The 25,602-nt window shown below is 35.2% G+C and overlaps 1 protein-coding gene across 3 annotated transcripts in view; it reads right to left on the bottom strand.

Annotated features, from left to right (window-relative positions):
- Positions 1-25,602, bottom strand: part of LOC140746946 (uncharacterized) — a 124,795-nt gene that overhangs the window by 79,537 nt on the left and 19,656 nt on the right. Inside the window, exon 1 of one of the 3 annotated variants that reach the window (XM_073079129.1) lies at positions 22,462-22,663. The exons of the other annotated variants lie outside the window; for them this stretch is intronic. Within the exon in view, the coding sequence (XP_072935230.1) occupies positions 22,462-22,486 (25 nt within the window). The 5' untranslated portion in view covers positions 22,487-22,663. Of the gene's footprint in view, positions 1-22,461; positions 22,664-25,602 lie in introns of those variants that run through there. 3 annotated transcript variants of the gene reach the window in all.

The raw sequence follows: 25,602 nt of genomic DNA, 5'->3' as shown, positions 1-25,602 counted from the left end.
CAACACCTTCCCCGTTAGGAAAACGACAAAACATAAAGTAAAAATAAAGCGCTGCTGTATTCTGGTTTCAATGGTGTGGTAAGGGAGACACACTTATCCTAGGCTTTCCAACTTAGTCCTCCAACTCCAAGAACCTCATCTTATCTGGGGTTGATTACAGGTGACCATTGGCAGCAGTAGCAACTTACCATCAAGTCGACTGAACGCTCGTTTTCTACTTCAATATTATAACGTCAATATTTATAACTTCAATATTTCGGGACTCTACATTTTAAAGGCATATTGTGTTATTATTAAATGCCTATACAAAACTCAATGAACTACTCATGTTCTAAGTAAACTATTCACCGATTTTAGAGGGTCAATCGAAAGGCCTGCATACTCGTATGTGATATTTCCTCACACTGCGTATAATCGCAGCCGATGTCGTGATTACACCCGGTTTAGTCAATCGGTCAACTAATCGGTACTATTCGAATTTATTTATTTATACAGTAGTGGATACTATTCAACTGGGGTATCAACATTATTAGGATATTTCTGTCTTATAATAGCAGTTACACTGGCATAAACGGTAAGTGACTTACCTGAGCCTCTCAATTAGTCCTCTGAGGAAATAACCAACAAATAGCATTTGTGACCTCAAGTAGGACTCCTATTTGAAATTGTAGTCAATAAATTTAAATACTTTTTATATTGACGGCAATGAAGTAACTTATACTGGACAACGGCATTTTAACCCATTTTTTACAGATCGCAATACATACGCAATATTCATACACATAAATAGAAGTATACACATACTTCTATTTATATTTCATGTTACGCAACCTTCTCAATAAAACACAATTGCACTTAATTAATAGGTTTCTATACCATTATTTCTATGGCCAATTAACAACTATTGATCATTCGCTAAGTGCGTACGCTTTGTAAAATATTACCCACACTTCCATTTCCTTTTGCAATCGTGTACCGATATTTCTAGTTGTCTAGGTATGTAAAATAAGGCCCAACAGTAGATATCTTGTCCCTATTTAGCAATTCACTATGGGCTTGCTAAATTTATTACAAAGTTATTAAATGTTTTGTCAATTTACCTATAGGTACTATAATAATAATAATAATAATAATAATATTCTTTATTGTACCCAATATAGTAAACAAAAATAAAAACATACAATTTAGGACGATACAAAAGGCGGCCTTATCGCTAACACAGCGATTTCTTCCAGGCAACCTTAGGGTGAGGAGTTAAAGAGGGGATGAATTAAAAGAATAGGCAGGGTGCAAATAAATGTTATTTTAAATACATAAAATCAAGTGTAGATTTAAGATAACCATAATAACATAATAAACATACTTAATATAGATATTTATACATAATTATAAACAAATAATAAACGAAAGGGGAAGAAACTATAGATTAAAATTAAAAACAAAGATAACACAGTTTAAAACGATTGAAAGCAAGAGCACAAATTTAGGAAGGAAAAACAGTTAGAGTTTAAGGTAATGGGATTTGACAAGATTTTTGAAGGAGTATAAGGATTGGGAGTAACGAATAGAAACAGGGAGGGAGTTCCAAAGACGGATAGCGGATACAGTGAAGGATTTTTTGTAAAAGGAAGTTGAGTGAGAGGGAGTATAGAGAGCAAGATTTTCTGAGGAGCGAAGGGATCGGTCATGGGACAAGTGGAGAAACTGGAAGCGTTGTTTAAGGTAAGGAGGGGCAGTTGGATTAAATAGTAAGCAATAGAGAAGAGATAGAATGTGAGCATTCCGGCGAAGGCGAATTGGGAGCCACTTGAGCTTAGCACGATATTCGGAAATATGGTCATACTTTCTTAGGCCAAATATAAACCGTATACATAAGTTTTGGAGACGCTCAAGCTTATTTAATTGCTCCTCGGTAATGTCCGGATAACACACATCAGCATAGTCAAGTATTGGTAGCAAGAGAGACTGTGCAAGCGTAATTTTAGTTGGAATGGGTAAAACATTTTTTAGCCTTCGTAGTGAGCTCACTGCAGCAAAGAGTTTCCTACTGACCTCTGAGATCTGAGGTATCCATGAAAGGTGTTGGTCCATGTAGATACCCAGATTCTTTACCTTATTATTATAAGGAATATGCACATCATCCAATACAATTGGTGGTAAGTTGTGCCAATCAATCCTAGAGGTCAGTCGCGAACTCCCTATAATGATTGCCTGAGACTTAGTAGCATTCAATTTTAAGCCAAAGGCTTTGCTCCAGGTCGAGATGCAATCTAGATCAGCATTAGCAATCTTGATGGCGTTGGGTAAGTTGTTTAGGCACGCATGATTGTAGATCTGCAAATCATCTGCATATAGATGGTAGAGAGAAGTGAGATGAAGACTAATAGAATTTATGAAAATAGTAAATAGGAGAGGAGACAACACGCCACCTTGTGGTACACCGGCGACAGTATTCAACCAGTAGGAAAATTTGTCATCAATTTGAACCCGCTGCCGGCGTCCGTACAAGTAACTATGAAACCAGTCAATAGCCGTCGGAGATATGTAGAGAGAACGCAAGACCCCCAAGAGGATATCGAAATCAACAGCGTTGAACGCATTGCTGAAATCTAACAGCGTCAACACTGTCAGCTGTTGATTTTCCATCCCCATGCGTATGTCATCAGTGATTTTTATCAATGCAGTAGCCGTGCTATGACCTGGACGGAAACCGGATTGTAAAGGATTAAGTAGTGCATTAGCGGAGAGAAAAGAGCTAAGCTGTTGATGGATAAGGCGCTCAAGGACTTTAGATAGGAAAGGAAGTATAGATATGGGTCTAAAATCGCCAAGGTCGGAGGGATTGGACTTTTTGGGTAAAGGGATGACGTGGGCATCTTTCCAGGTCGAAGGGAAGGAGTTTTTACGGACGGAATTATTTAGAATGGACGTAATGGAAGGGAGAAGTATGTCAAGGAGAGGAATGATCATTTTCCGGCTAATGCAATCACTGCCGACCGCATTTGATGGTATGGAGAGTATTGCCTTCTCGACATCACGATCCGAAAATTGACTAAACGAAAATAAAGGAGAAGTTGGATTGGGAAAATGTGACAGTTGATTTAAAGTTTTTGCTTTTGTTTCGCTATCAATGGAAGACGTGGCGGAAAAGTGACGATTTAAATCGTTTAGGTCGAGATTGTGTGGGAGAGATTTTTTTGGTGATTTCCCAATTCCTAAAGTTTTTAAAAATTTCCAGACCCTACTAGGGTCTTCATTTTGAACAGACTTATGGATATGGCGTCGTTGTAGATCTCTACACATCATATTGCACCGATTTCTTGCGGATTTGTACCGCTCAAGATTACTTCTGCTGGAATCTATCTTGTACCTCGACTTGGCAGAATTTTTCTTATTTATTAAAGCCCTCAAGTCGTCTGTGAGCCAAGGAGCTGGTGGATGTCGTATGCGAACTGGGCGAACAGGGGCGTGCAAGTCATAAAGTTGTACTAGCAAGGAGTTAAAGAGTGCCACCTGTTCGTCAACAGTGCTTACACTCTCAATGACTCCCCAATCAATATTAGCAGCATCATGTCGAAGCTTTGCAACATCCATTCCACTGAAATTACGCTGAAGGAGAATCTTTGACTTAGCTTTAGGAGGACGAATTTTGTAAGACATATAGAGAAGGTCGTGATATGAAAAACCTTCAGCAGCACACTGGCCATATTTTGCAACATGATCCAGTGATGATACGATAATTAAATCGAGCAGAGATGGGTCACAATTTGGAAAAAAGTGTGTTGCACTTAGTGGCAATATATTAAGATTAGCCGCATTAACTACGGACTGTAGTTTGTGTGATCTGACATCCTGCTTGAGTAGACAAGTATTAAAATCACCCATAATAATTGTATGGTCAAAAAGTGGACAATGATCTTCAAGCAGTTTGTCTAGGCAGGAAAAGTAATCGACGGTAAGAGACGGGCTGTAAAAAACGCCAAGAAGTAGTTTTGCATTAGAGAGATGAACTTCCAGAAAGAGATGTTCAGATCCGTTCCCAGAAATGTCCTGCGGTGATATACTTATAATCGAAAAGGGGATATGGGAACGAAGATAGATTGCAACTCCCCCACCGCCCCGAGCAGTGCGATCGTTGCGAATTAGGTGAAATCCAGGAAGAGAATATGCCGTGGAAGGGAGACATGGCTTAAGCCACGATTCCGAAATAAGAATAGCATGAATATGTGTGCTATCGAATGATGACAACATGTCGGGGTAATGTGCAGGAATGCTCTGTGCATTTATATGGACAATGTTAAAATTTTTCAGTACATCTGAGAAATAGGAATCTAGAGTTACGTTTAAAGGAGGGATACTTTCAAAACTGTCATTACTACTCAATCCATCTGTGGCTGAAGAGAAGGATAAATTGTGCTCGTTACTATCATCAAATTGCATATTATGGTAATTCAATATATAAACCAGTATTTAACCAAGAATATAAATTACATAAACTAAGTATAAATATATATATATATATATAAACTAGTGACTTTAACTCCTACCCGCCAGCATGTTGGAAGAAATAAAATGATACACCGAAATAACACAGACACAAGGCGTAACAAGAAAAATAAAAAAGACATAAGAACTAAAAATTAACAGAAAAATAGAAGTATAACAAAATAAAATAATTTATAAAAATCACTACAGCAATACGAGATTATTTAAACAATTTAAAGAAAAAGATATGCATTATTACAAATTTAAACAATAATCAGTAACTTTGTCGTACGACTAACTTGTCTTACCGGAACATAGTCTGGTAACACAAGGTGATTGTCTATGCACTATGAAGTATGAAGTTTGTCAACTTTATTGATATGTGACTTTGACGTGATTGTCAGTGAGTGCTGTAAATAACTATTACTTACATTAAAAATAAGAAAGACAATCAAATAATAGGGTAAACAGCAATTACAAATGAATACCGCCAAGTCTATCGTATTTAACATATAAACATAAATACAGCTATAGTGACTCAAAACAAACATGAAAACACCAAAACGCTACAGACAGACCACAACAGATATTAAGCGTAAAAAAGAAGCCAAAAGAACATAGTATAAAAGGAGTACATAAAAGAACTTACAAGCTAGCGACATTTACTTATTCTTTTGTATTCGCTTGGTGCGAGTAGTATCCCTGCCGTCGGGTCTGCTCGCGCTTGGAGCAGGCTGCACGGACGATGAAGATGCCGCTGGCTTACTGGGAATAGCATCTAGCTCCGCCAAGCATTCCACCTGGTGGTGTGAGTCATCTGGAGCCAGCACATGGACAACACCATCACGGGTCCAGCACTTGGTGATGCCGAAGATCTGCCTAGCCCGCATGAAGACAGTGTGGCGACTCTTCGTGAGGAACTCCGATTGTGTAAAGCCTGTGCCTTTCAGTTTACTTTTGGCAAACCAGACTTTGTCCCTCATCGAGACCTCCCTGAACTTCACTAGCAAGGGTCTAGGTCTGCTTTCTGAGGGACGTCCCAAGCGGTGACACCTGCTTATACTGTTTGAAGAAAAATCAGGAACCTTCAGCTTGCTGGTAAAAAGATTCGTCACTATGGTGGTTGCAGCCTCTCCCTTTTCTTCCGGTACACCGTGTAGGAGTACCATCTTGCGCCGGCTTCGCATATCCATGCGTTCCAGTTGCCGAGCAACAAATTCGATTTGCTTCTGCACGGTGTCCAACGCAGACAGCACAAAGAGTCGAAAAGAAGCAAAGTCAGTTGCAAGAGCTGTTGTGGATGGTGTGGTGGAACTTTGCTGCAGCTGCTTTTGGAACTCGTCCATTTTGCATGTGAATAGTTCTGACATGGCAGTTAGTGAGCCTTGTAGAGAGTCCATAGTTCTGTGTATTTTGCAGTGAGTTTGATGTAACAGTGAGATTTAATGTGGAATTAGTGCTGGCTGGTAGGGAGGATGTCACAGATATATCAAGGACATTAAATTGTAAGTTAACTTATTTTTATTGTATTAAAATGTTAAGACCTCAAAAAACTTGTGTTCACTTAATGACACCTACCCTCCGAAAAAAGGCTATATAATGTACTAAGACCATAGATTAATGACTGACATACTTAGGAATACATAAAAAGTTGTGCTTATAATGGGTACAAGTGCCTACTTCTATGCAATGAAATAATTATATATATCATTAAATATAAAAGTTTGGAGAGTCAAAGTATGTAGAACTACATAAATGAGACGATCTAACTAAGTCAGTTAAGAAAAATATATGTGGTCATTTTATTCAGGGTTTATAACCGATTTATATATACCTATGAGAATGATTACCGCCTGTCAATTCAATTTTCCAAAAAATGCAATGTCATTTATTTCTGCTCCGAAATAATACAGTGTGTGCAATTAATAAAATCAAATGTTTCTCGTAAGAAACAACGCAAAAGAATCATAACTGAAGAATAGTAAATGATACTACCGCATAGTATCATTTACATTTCTATGCCGTAACCAAATGTGGCTTTATGTGGCTGGCATCAACAGTAAAACACCGACAAATGATTGATAGTTCGACATAATACGCAATAAAAATCATGCAGCATTCATTCAACGAACAAAACCCGCGATTCGGTATTTCATTCGCAATTCTTCGACCTTTCGATGATTTACGACTATAGTGTAAGCGAAGGAATTCGCGAGAGCATAAAATTACGCTGTAAGGTAAACACTGTTTTATAGCTAAATATTTATAGCTTGCGTAGTAATAGTTTGTTTTGACTTGCGTGGTTGTAGGGAAACGATTATTTAACGTGCGTTACTAAATTTATGAAGAAATAATGATCATTAATCTATCATTATTGTTACAATACATACACATTACATTCATTAATTCAATAATTGTAACAATAATGATCGATTACTGACCATTATTTTGTTGCTTATTATTCTGAGCAACAAAATAATTGTAATGTTCCGCTACTCGATAACAGATGGCGTTACACGTAATGAAAACATTTACGTTTATGATTTAGGATGCAAAACACGTGTTAAAATAATCTTCTATTAAAATCATTCATAGAAAGCTTTGATTTAGAAGCATGAATGCCCCACGAAGAAAAAAATAAAGAATGTTTAGGGCTTAAGAAAAATAATAAGAGTTTAAATAAAATATTTAAACACTTCAACAGCTTCTTAAAAAACAATAACAAATATTTAAGAAAATATTTTTATTTATTTACTCGTATCTTACATCTAACATTCAGGTTACTAATGCGTTAATGTACTTCACCGAATACCTTAATCAGTTCCAATTCTCCCATATTATTATTATATAATATTAAATTTAAAATAATTACAAATGGAAAGAATTACAAAACCAATTTAAATCCAATGAAATACTTAAAAAATCGAATAGAAAACAACAATAATAATAAGTCAATGTCAAATGAAATAAAATTAAAAATAATACACACACCACAAATAAAAATAACAAATGAAACAAATGAAATTGTTGTCTACACTTAATTCTAAACTACGTAGTTGCTAAGGAAACTGTTCTAAAGTGTTATGTAGTTTGTTTACATATAGTGGGCACCTAGTAGGTATTAAACATGTATATATTTTTGCACACACCTCCGTAGTTACAAGGTGTGAATATTTTCAAATCGGAAGTCCGTGTACGTTCGTTACATACTAATAATTTCCTATTAATTGTTGTAGGAAAGCATAACTTCTTATCAATAATTAATTTTCAATTCACTATACAAATACCAGTTTGTAAAACATTGATTTTTTTTTTTTTATAATATAGGAGAAGCAGATGAGCATGCAGTCCATCTGATGGCAAGTGTCTGCTGCCATGGACATCCGTAATCAACCCCAGATTAGATTAGATTCCTACCTGAGGTCGGCCACATGCGCAGTGCTACCTCTGAGGACTAATCTTTGACTTTTAGTTTCACTTTGACTAAATTAAATTCGGATATATAATTGAATTCCGTACGAAGCCGCGTATGTTAGTGTTAGCTACCCATCCAACTCTACACCGTGTTTGAAGTTGCTTAACTTCATAGAATTACGATTTATAGGCCGTTAGGCTTTACGCGTGTAAACGTGTCTATCAACGTATAATTACACAGCTGTTCCAATTACCTAGATCGTTATGCGTAACTTTAACTCTATTGTTACTATCAAACTAATACGTAAGGTATATGAAAGTGACATTGGAAACAGCCGTATTGACAAATCATATGTTTGAATCAAGGTAATTGTGTATAAACATGAGGTACTGACACTTACAATAAGAAAGTTTCAATAATATATACTTAGTCAATCTATTTAAAAAGAGATCGTGGGTTTTATTGGTTTAGTATTATTGTTTTATTAATAAGTGTCATAAGTTAAGTTTTCTCTTGGAGTACTCTTTAAAACCGAATACAACATTTCTTAACACTTTTGTTATAAGATAGAAATAAGTGTGGCGGTGGTGGTTCTGGAGTTGGGCCACGAGTAGTTTTTCTATCTTAAAACATTTGCAAAAACTATAAATGAATATCTTCAACATATTGCGTTTGAAGATATGAGTAAAATCTCATTGTTCACTTCCGTACACATAAGTTTGAAAATATTGGAGTGATTATCATGAATTGGACTCAGGTATTACATACTACATGATACTTTTAATCCACTGTAAATCAGTCGCAATATGCAAATGACTTCTTCAATTTCTCACTTGACCAGTTTAAATTTAAATTTTATTTACATGCCAATGTGATCTTGACCTCATTGTAATTGGACACGTATTGATTAAAACATGAACGCACAGAAAGCATGCACATCTAATTAAAGACCGCTGGTGCTGGGACCAAGAACCTAAAAATATAACTAGAATATTTGAATGTTTTTGGTTATGACTATCTTTTTTACATATAATATAAGGAGTAGCAGACGAGCATGCAGTCCACCTGAAGGGTAAGTGGCTACTGCGACCCATGGACATCAATTCCAGATGGGATTAGATTCCTACCTGAGGTCAGCCACAGATATGCCGCTACCTCTAAGGACTAAGCTGGAATGCCTCGGAAAAGTTTATCTCCATTTTCATACCCTCCAAACTAGAACACAGCAGTGCTTAACACTGCTGTTGTTAGGCAGAAATAGGTGTGGCGGCAGCCGCCGGAGTCGAACCACAAAGAGTTCTGCCATCTCGCTTTTAAACCTTATAATCTTAAAATTTATACTTAATAAACATATTATTATTATGTTTATTTTATTGTATTATTAGTACATAAATGTCGCACTTATAACGTACACTTTAATCTCCGAAACCGCTCGACGGATTTAAATTACATTTTCATCATTGGTGCGCGTAGCGACAATATTAGGGGGTGCTTCAAAGTCGTGTTTTACATTGTAATATGTTTTTTAATTACATTTAGTAACATTGTCGTCATTAGTGAGCCGTATTTGCATTTTATTATTATTGTTTGTATGTGCTACAGTACCTACCTCAGAACAAAAATGTCGTTTTATTATTATTTCTCTTTATAAATGAAGCTAACATTTTAGCTTCTATTTTTATAAATACCTAAATACAGACAAACTCAGTATTTTTACAAAAAACTGTCTAATCACGCGCGGGTCAAGGAAAAACGAGTGAACTTTCGCTCATACTGTAGTTATTTTTTAGACGACGATCTCTTTTGCTTTGTAAGTCGTCTTTTTGTAGTTCGACTGCAAAGGCACCCTTTTAGCTTTTTCTGCCTTACAGCAGTAGTGTAGCGTTACTTTATTATGAAGGGAATAATAAGGCAGAAGTTATTGTAAAATTCGAGAAAGCAGAATCTATTTTCGTTTAGACACCATTTTTATATTTTGGCCACAAAAAACGCATAATATTTATGTATATTCCGACGTGAAGAGTTTTTTTAAGTTCTGAGAAATCTACATTTGACATAATAAACGACATGTTTGACGCCATAAGAAAGTATTTAATAGGTCTAAAACTAGTCGAAACCAAATCAAAATCAAAGCGTAACAAAAATAGTAAACAATAAAACGATAAAGAGTTAACTAGGAAGTAAAAAACGTAAACAAAACACACAAACCATCACTTAATAAACATTTCAACACGATTTATCTAAAATGAGACCACTAAACAGGCAATCTACGAAAGAAACATCCCATTACGAAATCCGCTGAAATGTACCTATTTATAGCTACTCGTATGTTGTTAGGTTCTTAAGGAAAGGAGATCGTTCTTACCACTAACGGTTAGCTAGAAGAGAGTTGCGCAATGAAAGAGTTTGTAATACGTTTTGTAATGTATAACTCAGTAGCACAATTAATATCAGGCAGACGGTGTGTATCATCGGACAGTTCTGTATTTCTTTAAGATACAGATGCAATCAATTCAATTAAAAAAGTGATTATCTTGCTATTTTGTTTAAATTCAGTCATATCCTAGACTAATTTAAACAAGCAGGCAAACAGATAAGTATTAAATAAACAGAGTATTTAATTAAAGGGCGGAATGTGCAAATATATTAGGCTATTTTAATATTTTAATGGGTATAGACTCTATATGCAAATTAAAGAAAGATTAGCATTTATTCTAAGGAATGCGATCTTTACAAAATAAACAATTGTTACAATACGGTTAATGACCATTTAATGTGCTAGTGACATGTCTGAGATATCTACAGTTTACGCGTAACCGACTTCGAAAAATATGTACGATAGTCAGCTGTAGGTATGCATTTTTCTTTATACCATTTAATCTTAATAGCTTATCGCTTATCGCTCTCTATGGGTTGAGGGTCTACAGTACCCACTTGCTCGGAATGCACCCTTTGTTAAGGTATGGCACAAATTGGATTGCATTCTCGAAATAACAACGTGTAAGAGATGGTACAGAATTCGGATGATGCAACCCGGATCTTTTGGAATGCTCGCTTTGTTCTGCTAAGTCGTAAATCAAAAAGGGTATTTATTAACGACTATTTTGAATGTCGTATTTTAATTAAATTTAATTTTAAGCTAATTTAAATTTAAGTTAAAATTCTAATGGACACATATTTATAATATACAATTCGGTATATTTAGAAAAAAATATATGAGGTATAGTCCGCGAGGTCTAAGCTGAGCTTTGCATTAGTGTGAGTGAACACAAAAGTGGTGTCAGATAAAAACCTTAAAAAATATATATTATTTTTTATACTTAAATTATGCCAAGTGGTTATTTCTGGTGTTTGTTGATATGTCATTATCCTTAGGTATGGTTAATTAGTTAAACCAAGTATTTAAAGGACGGGGGAATCATTTAATCATCGGAATCTTCATAAAAACAAACAAGTTGTATAGGTGTATCTATTCTGTGAAACCTCAATCGACAACCATTCATAAGTTGCACATAGGTTATATGTATAAAGATATATGAAAATTTCGTACATAAGTGTATATGAAAGTAAAATTAAGCAAGTTATATGTTATTAGGTTACGAATGAGTGTAGAGATTAACATTATATTTTACAACCTATTGTTCTTGTTACATACACAAACTTATATACATTAATCTGTTAGCATACATTATGGTAGCAGAAACGGTCACTGATCTTATAATTTTGTGTACATTTTAAAGTGACTTTTAAAAACGAGGAGGTTATACGTTTGCCTTGTATTTTTTATGATCTATTGTTTAGTTTTTGTCTACGTAGTGTTATGATGTGGGAAACAATATAAATACAAATATGTATATATTGATACACAATTTAATATGTACAGACAAAGAATATGTACTCTTAGCAAGCGAAGAATGCGTTGCCTTGTTATGACAGCAAAAATTGTACGAACATATAAGTAAAAGCACAATTTAGATGAATGTAACGACATCTCCTATGTTAAAATCCTTCAAGCCTGGCTGTAGAGCTTGGTAAAGATTGAAAAATAAATTCATACGTTTGAAAAACATTTCTCTAAGCAGTCGGTTAAAAATCCTTCCTTCAAAGTAAAACAACTTATCAATTATAGTTAAATAAAAGCTTTTAAAAGCTCACTCGGTACTGAGAAACCTCGTTAGTAAAGTCCTTTGTCACGACAGATTCGCAATAACTCGCAGTTGCCGGCAGGTCCACTAACTGCCGGTCACGGTCGGCTACGGCTTGCGGTACTGCCTGTCCCCATTGCAGTAGCGAGCCTCTTTATCTATAATGTCTATGTATTCCGTATACATAAGTAATAAGTGGACTGCTAGTAAAACAACTTACGAATATAGCAAAATATTTTTATAAAGCTCACGTGGTACTGAGAAACCTCGTTAGTAAAGTTCCTTGTCACGACAGGTTTGCAATAACTCGCAGTTGCCGGCAGGTCCACTAACTGCCGGTCACGGTCGGCTACGGCTTGCGGTACTGCCTGTCCCCATTGCAGTAGCGAGCCTCTTTATCTATATATACCGTAGGCATAGTTAGTAAATATACTGCTAATAAAAATATGCTTCTGGTATTAAATTAGTTATATAGGTCTCATGTAAATTGTATGAATATTACTGGCTTTGTTTACATTTCAAGTAAGCGAGTATCGAGATAAATGTAGGCAATGTACACAAATGTTAATGTAAGTAATACAGAAATGTAGGTAGATGTCATAGATGTAGACTTCTAATACAAGAAGGCATTTTATGGTATTCCATTTATAGTAGATAGAGATGTCAGTAAAGCGATATATTACTGGACTTAATTCCGATTAGAGATACTAGTTACCGCCTTTCCCCTCCTAGATAAGCCCTAAATTAAGTAAACAAATATACTCCCAACTTATTATAGTAAAACATATCTTATTAGACGTGATTCAACAAACGATTTATATAATAGTAACACATATTTTGCAATTGTGTTTGCAGTTGTGTGTGTATTGAATATATTATACTAGTAGAGTGCCATACAAAAACGTACATCACTATATTCTCTATGATAGAGCCCCTCATTTGCTAATTAGGAAAATGCCAAAAACGTTTACATTTTGGTTGAAAGAAAGAAAACATTTTCGTCGTTTCTTTTTGTTGTACGTAACAGTAGACAAAGCTTTTCCGGGCTATTTCCACATTTTCGCACCGTTGGCTCCCCTCTTTCCTGTTGAAGGTACGCTATATGGAGCAGGGCAGCGTTTGACCGAGCGCGAACCTTATGACATGTGTTGGTACGGTGCGCATAATACATAGGAAAGTAATAACAAATAAAAACCTGTCAGCTAAAAATATAGCCTATTTTACTCCGAAAATCAATTCCCTCCACAGTCGGGTAATAAAAATATAAATATTGTACTTATTATTATGGAGTTGGTTCTCAATTCGTCTGAAACTGGTATCCAATTCAGTATTCTGTTATTTTAGTCTAGTTGCTCCTTCACTGCTTCGGTTCCAAAAACATCTAAATATCTAAGTAAATATTAAGGTGTTATTTTCTTATGATGATAATTGATTTTTATTTTTAATTAATTAATAATTTGCAATCAATTTGTTTCTCACTTTTGTTGTTGACGGTACACCAATGAACTTGTAACGCTTCCTCGTACCGTTATGCCTTGTGACACTTTATATGACAGCTAGTCGCGATGTTGTAATGCAGTATTCTAGATGCATTTACGTACACGTACGCAGGTGCAACCGATGTTATGACGCGGTTGTGACGAAGTAGTATCGTTTTACCTACTTATAGATACTAAGTACTATGTAAATTATCTTATAATGTTTGTTATTTAACTGTTTTTGTTTTATTGTAAATAATGTTTGGTTTCTCTCATGTCTTATTAAAATAGTAGTTGTGATCTTTTTGTGTTAGGGTTGTATTCGTGTAATATATTTTAAGCGATGCTTTTGGTAACTTTTAACTTTAAGTAAGCGTTTGGTAAGCTTTTGTAACTTTAAGTAACGTTACTTTAAGGGAGCAAATGCAATCTGAAAACTCGTTTCCCAAAGCACTGCTATTACGAGCATTGAAGATAGGTAAATCGAATCATACGATTTGGTTTTTCATTATTTACCTAACACAACACATTATTACGATAGTTTATTTACTAAGCTCAATATGTAGAGTCGTTATTAAAAGATTTAAATTTTATGTGCGTTTTCATGTACTTTCAACTGAGTAAGATAATAATGATAATAAAACCGCCGCATGAATTTTGATATGACACCCACCAGATGAGCAAGTTTGGAAACACAAATCTATGAATGATTTATGTTCAATTTCTGGATAATGGATGGATGGTGTAAGCTTTATATCGAATACTATTGACTAGTGTCTTTGCTCCAGTACTTCCACGTTAGGTAAAAACTATATGATTTGAGCATACTCATCAATTCATTTTTGTTTCAGTTATGGCCATTGTTCTGTTTTTACAATGAGTAGGGTTTAGGTCATACTTTACTACGCTTAATGTAGATTGGTAGATTCACACACCCTTTTATTTTACACACAAACTTTTATTTTATTGAACTCTCCGGCATGTGAGTACAAATTTACCTTCACCGTTAAAGTTTTAAATAATTTCTAATCTACAAAAGTGACAAAATCAGAAGTAGGTATCTGAGATTTGAGCCCAATAAAACGTACATACGTTTATACCTACAATATACAACTTATTTATGTCGGTCCGAACGGTATCAACGATGGCAGCAATTTATTTAACAACAGTGACACCGGTCCCGTCACGGCGTGCCCGCGTGAAGTTCCGATCATCTCGAATTGCAATAACCTTGACTGAATGAAAGAACCAATCAGCCAATCGTTCCGTACCCACTTGCGTCAAGCAGCAATTTAATAATAACGATATTTTCCATTCCGACTCCGGAATTTTTATTGATATTTCTGTACATACTAGAGTTTGCCTGCGATTTCGTCCGCATGGAATATATTTAGTCTTTGACTTGTGGTACACGAATTCATTTCTTCATACTTTTACTTTAACACTGAAATTAAATATTAAAGGTAAGTGTATGAATAAATGATTTTTGCACAGCGAGTCTACACATAATAAAATGTTTAAAAACGTGAAATTTATACTAGAGTGCCGTAAGTACACACTTGAAAAAAACGTAAGGCGCTTTAATTGACCTTCCGTGTGCACGATGTTCGCTCATTACACGTATAATGAGTGAGCGAGATATATGTATGTATATTATAAAAAATATAAATAACATTACAAAAGTTTTGGCCTCATAGATCTCTCATTTTGGATACCGGATGCAAAAACAGCTGAAACATTGCAATTATCTATACTCATATTGTAAACCTGTGACGACATACGGGGCGGAGCGGTCACATGCCGGTCTGACGCGCAAAGGGTTCCGGGTTCGATTCCCGGCCAGACAGTATTTGAATGATAAATTTAGATATCTGTTCTGGGGCTGGGTGTATGTATATTCGTCTTTGTGTATGTCCATGCCACCCACGATGCAGGGAATCCTAGTGTGGGGTTGTGAGTATAGAAAGCGTTTAAGCTGGAGATCGTTTGTTTGAATCTCTGGAAGAACTAGTAAGGATTAAAAAATCCTTACGAAACTATGTTAAACGAGGTTCAAACAGCTGGGCTCACCTCGTTTCCTATATATCTCATACCATAGTATCGTAACCATTAACTGTAGGTAGGTATGTAATATTTTATGTGGTTCCGTAATCAGCCTAACATGCATTCACCTTGAATGAATCAATACGCCAATCGGTTCAAACAAATCTCTTACGTCAAACGGAGAATTTATTAAACGCCATTAGAAATACAAACACGCTCGTGCCAAATATATTAGTTTAAGTGGTTGTATGAAATCACTGTCGGCTTAATTGGGCTTAAATACCTACGTGTAAGCTGACTAATACGTTAAACTTGTAGTTGAAAAGTGGTAGAATCTTTAGTGGTGCAATTGCGGTGGTTATAGCTATTTCTTCTTTATAATAGCAGTGGTTAAAGTTGTGTTCTATTGTGAAAGATATGGAAAGGTAACATACGAGGCTTTGGAATTTAGTCCTTGGTACAGCGCTATGTGATCCCCTTGTGGTAGACCTGCAATCCTTTATTTAAAGTTAATTAGGTACAAATTATCCATCGGCGACAACGATCACTTATCATCGGGTAGGCAGCCTGTAGACACATTCCTCATCATCATCATCATAAATTATGTATCAATCATAAACGCACTCAATTTCTGATTTATGTGAACAATATGGATAACAAAATGATTCTTCACTTCAATCGGTACATTTAATAGATCGATTAAATTACATTATAATTTACTACTCAGCACTCGGATAATTTGTAGTAAGTTGCGTTAATTACCAGGTAATCAGATTCTAACTTACGTGTATTGAGTCGGTAATCAATACCGTTCATTTGACTCCACTATGTATGGAAATCGTAAACACTGTTTTATTAATCACTTGTCAGTTACACGCAATAGTGGCAGCTTAGTGGTTGAACTTGGCTTCCCGATAGAGGGGTCCGAGGTTCGAGTCCCAGGCGTATAGTTTTCAAAGTTATATGCGTATTAAAAGTTAATTATCACTTGTTTTATCACGAAGGAAAACAACGTTAACAATGTTCTCAAAGGTTCTCAAAGTTTGAAAAAAGTTTTCAAATGTATGTGAAATCTATCAATACGTACGTACTTAACCAGAGTGATGGACTATGGCCTAATCTCTCATTCTGAGAGTAAATCCGTAACCAACAGTAGGCTAGAAATGCATTGACGACAGTAGCACGCATACGCGTAGTTTTAAATATAGTAGTAGCATAGTATATAATTATTATGTAACTCAAACCTATAATTATGTGTAAAGTGGTCTTGGCCTTACTAGTAACACTAGCAATCATTTGTTAATACATATTTGTAACATGACGTTGTAACATTTGTAACGTTGATTGTAGTTAAATCCTACACCTTGATTACTTACATTTTTTTCTACAGAGTCAAAGAACAGGCAAGAACAGTACAGGCATAGACTAATAACATTTAAACTTAGTGCTCAGAAGAAATATGGGCATTAAAGCCTTCAGGGTCTAGCAATTGAAGCAATCTTTGATTAATTTGAATAAGACTTTTCTGTTCGGAATTCCTTACAAATTTCTATAAACGCTTTCTATACTCACAGCATCACTAGGATTTCCTGTAGACACACATACAACACACAGAGACAAATACACAAACACCCAGACCCAGAAACAAAAACCTATCATCATTTAGAAATCTGTCTGGCCGGGGATCGAACCCGAGACCCTCTCGTCAGACCGGTATGGTGACCGCTCCGCCGCGCGGGTCGTCATAAACGGGTCTTACTACTAATGGTTAAACATCAGATGGACTGCATATGCAACGATGCAACTTCATACATAAAAATGCATGTATTAGCATGTTTGTGCAATGAATCCATGTTTGTTAACAGAACGAACGTAACAAAAACCGCTCATAATACCCGTAGCACAATGGACTTCCGTGTAACATACTGACAGGCGATATTCCATTGAAATCAAACACGTAGGATGTCGATAAGTAATTGTTTTTAAAGTTCACTTTGGGAGTAACATGAAATATTAATGGTCAACTTACACCCGACAGTAACGATCAATGTTTCAAGCTTTTTGTTCTTGTCGGAGCCATTTTCTGAAACAGCGAGATGTGTTTATGCGTTCATCAATGCATCATGTTCTCAAAGATAGAAATTAATAATATAGGATAATTTTAAAATGTACGTAGAACTAGATAGTATAAGGTACAATGGGGTTGACATGTACAATATTATTTTATTTTTATTTAGGTACATACAATATGACACTTGAAAATAGATTATAAAACTACTTCACATATCAGTAAAGTTTCCACTAATATCTTATTCATTACAAACAATCACCCAAACCCCCGAAATACATAAAGAAAAAAAAACAATCTAGGTATGTATTAAATGTTGTGCTTACTATACTTTGAAATTTGATATTTTTTGCGTTCCTTTGCATAACTAGTTCGTTAAATTTGAAATTGTGGTAGGGAGAATTTGTTACGATTAAATATTGCAACCGAGTAAGTCGACTAAATTCCATAAGTGCATTTACACTGGCCGAGCTAGGAATCTAGCGTAGACACGTTTTAAACTATCGATGTATTTCAAGATTTTGAAATTTGTCTAGTGTCTTACATATTTTCTGCAAAGATCAAAATTCACAGAAGTGACCGTTTCACGGCATTAATAAAGGAGACTATACGGGAGAATAGGTACTTTTCTTGAAATATCACTGGCAGGTTCCATAATTATAGATAGTTGAAGTTCTGTTGAATGTATCCTCAATTTACCTAGGACGTCGTGACCTAGGATGAAACTTAGGTACATGTATTACTTCTAAGTATTTGTTATTATTATGATAGACCCAAGACCTAGTTTTGCGGTTACCAGTAGGAGACCCTGTTATCGCCTTGGCGGGTTATGATGTACCTGTATAGGAAGATACTGTAGAACTTAAACTACTCATATAACTATTAATAAGTATTATTACCTATTGATAAGTATTATTTACTTTTGTATGACAGACGGGTGGATGTGCCTACTTATTTTTTAGGATTTACCTAATCGGAAAAAAATTGGATCCTATTATTCATTATCAGGTGTCCGTCTCCATGCCTGTCTCCAGGTGCCTGTCCTCCATACATAGATACAAGATTTTTTGTAGAATTTGTATTAATATGGCCCGCCTAAATATAAATATGAAATTAAAATATAAAATTAATAATACACTATGTATAAGCAATATTTTTTAGTTTATCTATTTAACACATCGCCTTTACTTTACAGTTGCTGTGATAACAAATACTAAAAATTAAAAAAATATATTTGAGTTCGACTCTAACTTGACCAACTTACCGGGAAAAATATCGATCATAAGTTCCGTAAGTACAGCTAAACTCATTGGACCATAATCGGTGATTGACGTGGCACGAAATGGGAACGGCTGGTGACACAGTGATATTTACTCGAAAATGCGGTTTTTACAGATTACTGCAGCTGACGAGGCCGTGGTATTAGGATAAACCGGTAAAAGCCGCAAAAACAGACCTGACATTTTATAGGAAAACAGTAGGGTAATAAATATGGAATTTAATTTTGTTTAAATGCGTTTAGATTTCACACATTCGTGTCGGAAAGCTTTTTATGTACTTTAAATAATGTATTAAATTGTTGATACAAAAACATTATATCCAGTAACACAAAAAGGGCTTGTGGAATTCGCTTACAACACAATTAAACATGCTAATCTCTAATTGCGTATGCAATCGGAACAATGTGTCCACATTCTCCGATGAATATAGAACAAGGGTAGATCGTTTTCCAACCGTTGGCAAAAACGGATTGATTTAAAAATCGAACGCAATCAATGAAGGATGACGGTTGCAGCTGCGTTCAGGAATCCGTTGAGAAATCGCTGTTCGAATTATAAATTATTTATCACGTATCAACGTTTGCGCCCGCGTGGGGTTCACTGACAACACGATTGTGGTAAAGAATATTAATACAGACTATCCACAATAGTTGTCCCTTTAGAGTTGACTTTGAAGATATCATAATTATCTGGTTCTATATAATTATTTATTGACTGTCTTTTGTTAATATAAGTGTAAAGAAAACTATCGACATTTTTATTTAGAAAGCGTTTTAATATTTTAGAGTCAATTTATAACAGTCATTAAATTAAAAAATATATATTCAAAGTTTTTAGAACGTTTACCTAAAAATCAAAGTGATTCATAACTTTTTAACAGTGATTCTTACACTAAATTCTACTTGTGTTTCCTAAACATTTTTAGATATCTGTGGCGATTTATTGACGACACGCGGAAGACAGTAAATCAATTCATTGCGTGCACTGTTTGTTTTATAAAATTAATGTACATAATTTAATATTTGCTGTTGAGGCTTCCGAATTAATAAAAAAATATGAATTAATGCATAAAATAAAAAGAAATGCTGATTAAATTGAGAGACTATCCTTTCTAGTACAAGTAGACGTAGATTATAAGTACCTATGTAATAAAAATGTATATGTAAACTATCCATACGGCCATATTGGTGATAACCAATAGAAGATGTATTAAAATTAATTGAGGTAGAGCGTTATTATATGAATGACATTTATTTTAGCAGCCTAACTTGTCAATGGCTGAATAGGATCAGTGTCCTTATCCTAAGCGAAAGGTCTTGTCAATGGTGTCTAGACGGCCATATCAAGCTGTCAATTTGACATTATGGACACTGAAATTCTTTGTCACGCTATAATATTTTTATTTATGTAACCCATTAAATACCTGCGTAACAAAAACATCTAAGGCTATTTATAATATACCCATAGTTACATGATAAAAATCCATAATAAATACCTATACTATTAATATGTAGGAGGCTGCGCGATCAGCCGGTTACGTCATGCTGATATTATGATCAAAATTAACTCGCATAAATTAGCAGTCATTTCATTAATGAAGTATTCATGACAGCAACCTAATTAGATAATCCGCGGCGCGTTCTTAGCAATTACTTGCATTTTATAAACAGTAAACAATATTGTTTATCCCATTTCACAAGGATGGAGATAAGTGACCTTAATTAACCTTAAGTTGATAAGTATTTACGATTTTATTTGTTTACACAAATTATGATATAGGTTTTGGGTGGAAGAATTCCTTAAAGTTTGACTACGGCGGCACCACTTTCACAGCAGTTTTTGCTGTTTGGTGGAGTGGGTGGTGATAAGCGCTTACTTATGCATTGTATTTCAGAAATGGCGAAGGAAAGTATCATTAGATAGTTGTCTCAACTTTTTATAAGGTTTTCAAAGGTGAGTAAAGTCTACAAACCCATAACCGGCAAATACAATAGACCAAGTTCTTAATTTTTTAATTCAAGGAACAGCACGAGAATAAATGGTTAAAAAAACATTGACTAAGCAAAGCAAGCATAAGCCAGCGCAGAGAGCTATTTTAATTTCTAATTCTAAAAACGTCAGCAGGACAGGATTCGTGAAAAAAATATTTATTTGAAAAAGGAACAAAGGGTCTTTTTTTACATCAACGATAACAAATCCGTAAGTACACAGCTATGCGAGGAATGCAGTCCGGCTAGAGCGGTAAAGATAGACTCGATAAACAGACAATACGACGCATTCTTAGATAAATATCGCTTTTTGTCAACGTACTAAAATAAATTTAGGTCTATGGTAACTCCAAACAGCCTATAATATTGTAATTCTGACTACAGTACAGATAAATAATATTTTAAACAAAAAATTATATAACATTAAAATTTCATTTACGTTCCCTTTTGCATATGTCTTGATTCAGTTATCCATTCATTTGGTATTTTTTTTATAATATAGAGGTATCAAACGAGCGTGCACTCCACATGGTGGTAAGGGGTACTACAGTACATGGACATCTGTAATCAATACCCATAGATTAGTAAAGATTACTCACTCCTAACAAGAAAATGTACCCAGTTTTGAGAATTGAAATAGTTGCGTAAATAAGTCTTGCCACGTTTCCGTGCTAAAATGTCCCTAAAATATTTGAAATAATTATTTATTTATTACGTAAATTACGTAATTATTACGTAAATTAATTATTTATTCGTAAATTTTCTCTAAAAATGCTTTTATTTGTCAAGGATTCCAAAAAAGAACTTACTAAAATAAGCCATTTGTGGCTTCATTCAATCTCAAGGCGGCGAAGTATCTTTACTAATCTATGTCAATACCAGATAAGATCAGTGTCTTACCTGAGGCCTGAGATGAGTACCCCTAAGGACATAGTTGATACACTTCGTATAAGATTATACAAAAAGTATTTTTTGAAATTGCACCGAAATAATACTTTGTTTTATCCTGCGATCGCTGTTGCTAAGTGTTCGAAATCGATAGTTAGTTAACATTGTACCATTTTTTTCGTAATAAAGAAATTTGAATTTCCGTATGTGTGCATAAGCATTGCATCAAAAAACATTATAAAATCAAGTATGGTAACAACTAGTTACGTTATAACCTAATAACTCGTATTAGAATTTAATAATTGGACCTTGTAATGAGAACCAATCACGCATGAAACTAAAATCAAGTTATAATCAAAACATATGCATAACACTTGGGTTTATAACCTGTAATTAATTAATCCATTACTTAAGTTACATACGCACGAATTTACAATTAATAAGCTTACGTATTGCCATTTGTTATCTGTATTCACGTTCAACTGCCGCCCAAAACAGGCGCCCGCCTAAACAGGAAGCTAGCTAATTTTAGAATCAGTCGATTGAAACAACTCACTGCGTTCATTTTTCTAACGATGTAATAAAACTAATGTTTATTTTATAACAGAACTATATTTAGTAGTTGCTACATAGTAAGTTAATTAAATCGCACAGTCAGCACGTGGACTTACCTAACCGAAAACGCCGGCTCGACATTGGAACAAAACAAACACGCCCACAACCACATGCCACAGCACTATTCTTTAACCACAGACAACACAAAGGTCAACGACAATCGTGATCCGGAATGCATTTTGAATTTGGAAAACGAGACGAGCGTTCGGAGTCATAACTCGCGTTCGACTCACAACTCGGTAACGTGTCGTAGAGCTGGGGCTACTGGACTGATGTGAATCATTTGAATCTATTATTATGCGTGGCAAGTGACCGCATGTCAAGAGCAAGACCAAGGATGGAAGTTGCTGTATGTGTGCGTACATAGTACGACGCGCTTCGTTCATTACTTTATGAATGAACTAGTGGCGTGCTCCGACTTCGCCTAGCATATCTATATTAAATATCAACAATAACAAGTAGTTTAGGAAAATTATTTCTAAAGTAAATAAATATTTTTCTAGATAATATAAAGATTACCACTACGTGGGGGTAAAATCTTAACAAACAATATGAGCATTTTTTTTAAATTATATGTAATAATAATAATAAATGCTAACTGGAGTATTCTTGCTGATACATGTGTACGTGTATCACCAATTGATATTATAACTTTTTATTAAGAATAATTCGGCCAAAAGTTATCTTATTTATATAATATATTTTAAACTAGTAGATGAGTCTTGTCATGAATTCAGCTAATTTGTAATAATTTATACTTTATATCTCTTTATCCGTCTTGAATAAGGTCCTTCACAAATGCTGAAAGAAAGTTTTAAATAGATGCAGGTGCACTGGTTCCGGAGCTTACCTTTCACACACATACAAACTCACAAAATTGGCATTCTTTCCAGAAACCCTTAGTATAAATTGAGTGCAAAGTTAAATAAATAGGTTCTGATCAGAGCGTACTATTTTGACCTCTTTTTTCGAGGGGGAAACCTTCAAAAGGTACCCGACGACGTGGGAGCGACGCCGGGTTATGTGGGATTTTTACCGCACTAAACCCCAGGTGGTCGTCCTCAGCGCTTGGTGGAGAACTCCCGAATCTCCGATGGAACACAACCGGAGTCCTCCGAGCGCGATGCCCCGGTCGGGCTCTGCCCTGGGGGGAGCACTAAGCACACCCGGTGTTTACGATGCCGCCTTCCTTCCCGGGGTTGCTCTCCGGACGGTTCGAGCTCCCACTCTCGCCGCCGGCAACCCCGGGAGCCCCCTTTTAGTCGCCTCTTACGACAGGCAGGGGATACCGTAGCCCTATTCTAGTCCCGGAACTACAGGGACAGTGCTATTTTGACCTGCATTATTAAGGCAAAGAAAACAAACAAACACACACACACAAGCATACTCACGCATTACGTGTGTTGACGCTCTCATGACGCGAGGTAACACTAATTAGATTTGATGATTATGAAGTGACTTTTATTTTTCTTGCTAATGTTGCGTAAATAAATTTTAAGATGAACTAGCTATTGCTATTTATATTTAACTTATTTAAACGCCGTTTTTATACCTGTTACACTTTACCTACTAATAATAATATTTTTGGATATCAATTATTTTAATCGATTTTCCAAAAGAAAGGGATCAACACATCGCGTATATTGTAACACCTTACACATACATATGTAATATGTATACTTAGAATTAGGGACTCCAAGAGAAAAATATATAGGTATTACCTGCATATTTTTGAATTTCGTACTATACATGCAAACGGTTTTACAATAAAGACTTTATTATTATTACGAGTTCGAAAGAATTTCAATAGAATCTTTAACTTACATTTGAAACCACGCATACAAATATATTCCTAATGAGATAGTCAATGTTTACTATGTTTACGACTTGTAAACAAATGTACACATCGTTAAATTGTATGCAAATATTGACCTTATTGAAATGTATAAAGGAATCATAAGCTTGTTTGAAGACTCTCCTTTTATCTATACGTTCCACGTGTAACATTACACTCATAATTTTTATTTCTCCTTTTTATTTTTCTCATGATGTTTTGAAACGAAGCAGGACAGTAGATACATACTAGGTACATAAAAAACCTTGTTAAGGGTATGCATATTACCTAAGCTTGTTTGATTTGTATGCCATTTAGAAATACATTTTATATTATCAATAAAAATGTGCATAAAGCGTTTTACTTAAGCATGTATTTAATTGTGCAACGTGTTGACGTTGAATGACCGACAAAGATGAAAAATACCAATAAAATTCGCCTAATAATTGGCAGGTTTTTGCATCATTTGCATCATTCGTTTACCAAAGACGTCATCTGGTTTCCAAATAAAAGTATACTATTACAAACAAACATGCCTATTCTAATTTTGCAGGCTCGTTCTATTATAGATACTCTTATTACTACTATTGAAATCGCAACGTGCGTCAATCTCGCCTGACTGTGAATGAAAGGCATGGCGGGTCGCTACTGCCCGCTACATAAGGTATAAATCTCATAACAACTCTACGGAAGCCGTCCGTTCATCCGCATTTACATAACTGCGCCCACTCACCGAGAAAACCTTACGAGTAACATTCTAGGCCAGAGGTTCCCAACCTTTTCTTGGTTAGGGACCACTTTTATGACGTCTTTGTTAGCGGGGACCAATAATCAAACTGAAGCCTTAACTTTGATGAGGATCTCAGTAGGAAATAATAATATTATAGGATAAAGTTTTGTAGTTTTGTCTTAATGTAATTTCTGTAGGTACTTGCATCATCTTTACAAGTTCAGCTATCCTAGGACTAACATTGTTACTCAAAGTTACACGCAAATCATCACTTACTTTCAAACGGCTAAATTTAATAATCGGCCCGCTAATGTTAAAATTGTTCGCGGACCATAATTTGTCTTCTGCGAGCCACTGGTGGTCCACAGACCACTGGTTGGGAACCCCTGTTCTAGGCACAATCTCGGCAACAAGTTGTATTGCGCATTCTTTGGTTAGCGTCATCGTGATAAAGTAACTGTTTAAACAGACTAAAGAAAGGAAGATAGCGCTTCGAACGTGCATTAAATCATAGGTGCACTAGTTTAAGACCGCCTGGGTAATTTTAGTGAATATTGTAAATATTACTACTGAGACGCAATGGGCATGATTTGTATTGTATAGTATTTTATATGCTTGATGCCACTGGCATTA

The sequence above is a fragment of the Epargyreus clarus genome, unplaced genomic scaffold, assembly GCF_041222505.1.
Source record: "Epargyreus clarus isolate Ecla_fem2 unplaced genomic scaffold, WU_Ecla_fem_2.2 ptg000014l, whole genome shotgun sequence".
Lineage (NCBI taxonomy): Eukaryota > Metazoa > Arthropoda > Insecta > Lepidoptera > Hesperiidae > Epargyreus > Epargyreus clarus.
The sequence above is the reverse complement of the archived record's forward strand: the minus strand, read 5'-3'. Positions and strand labels throughout refer to the sequence as shown.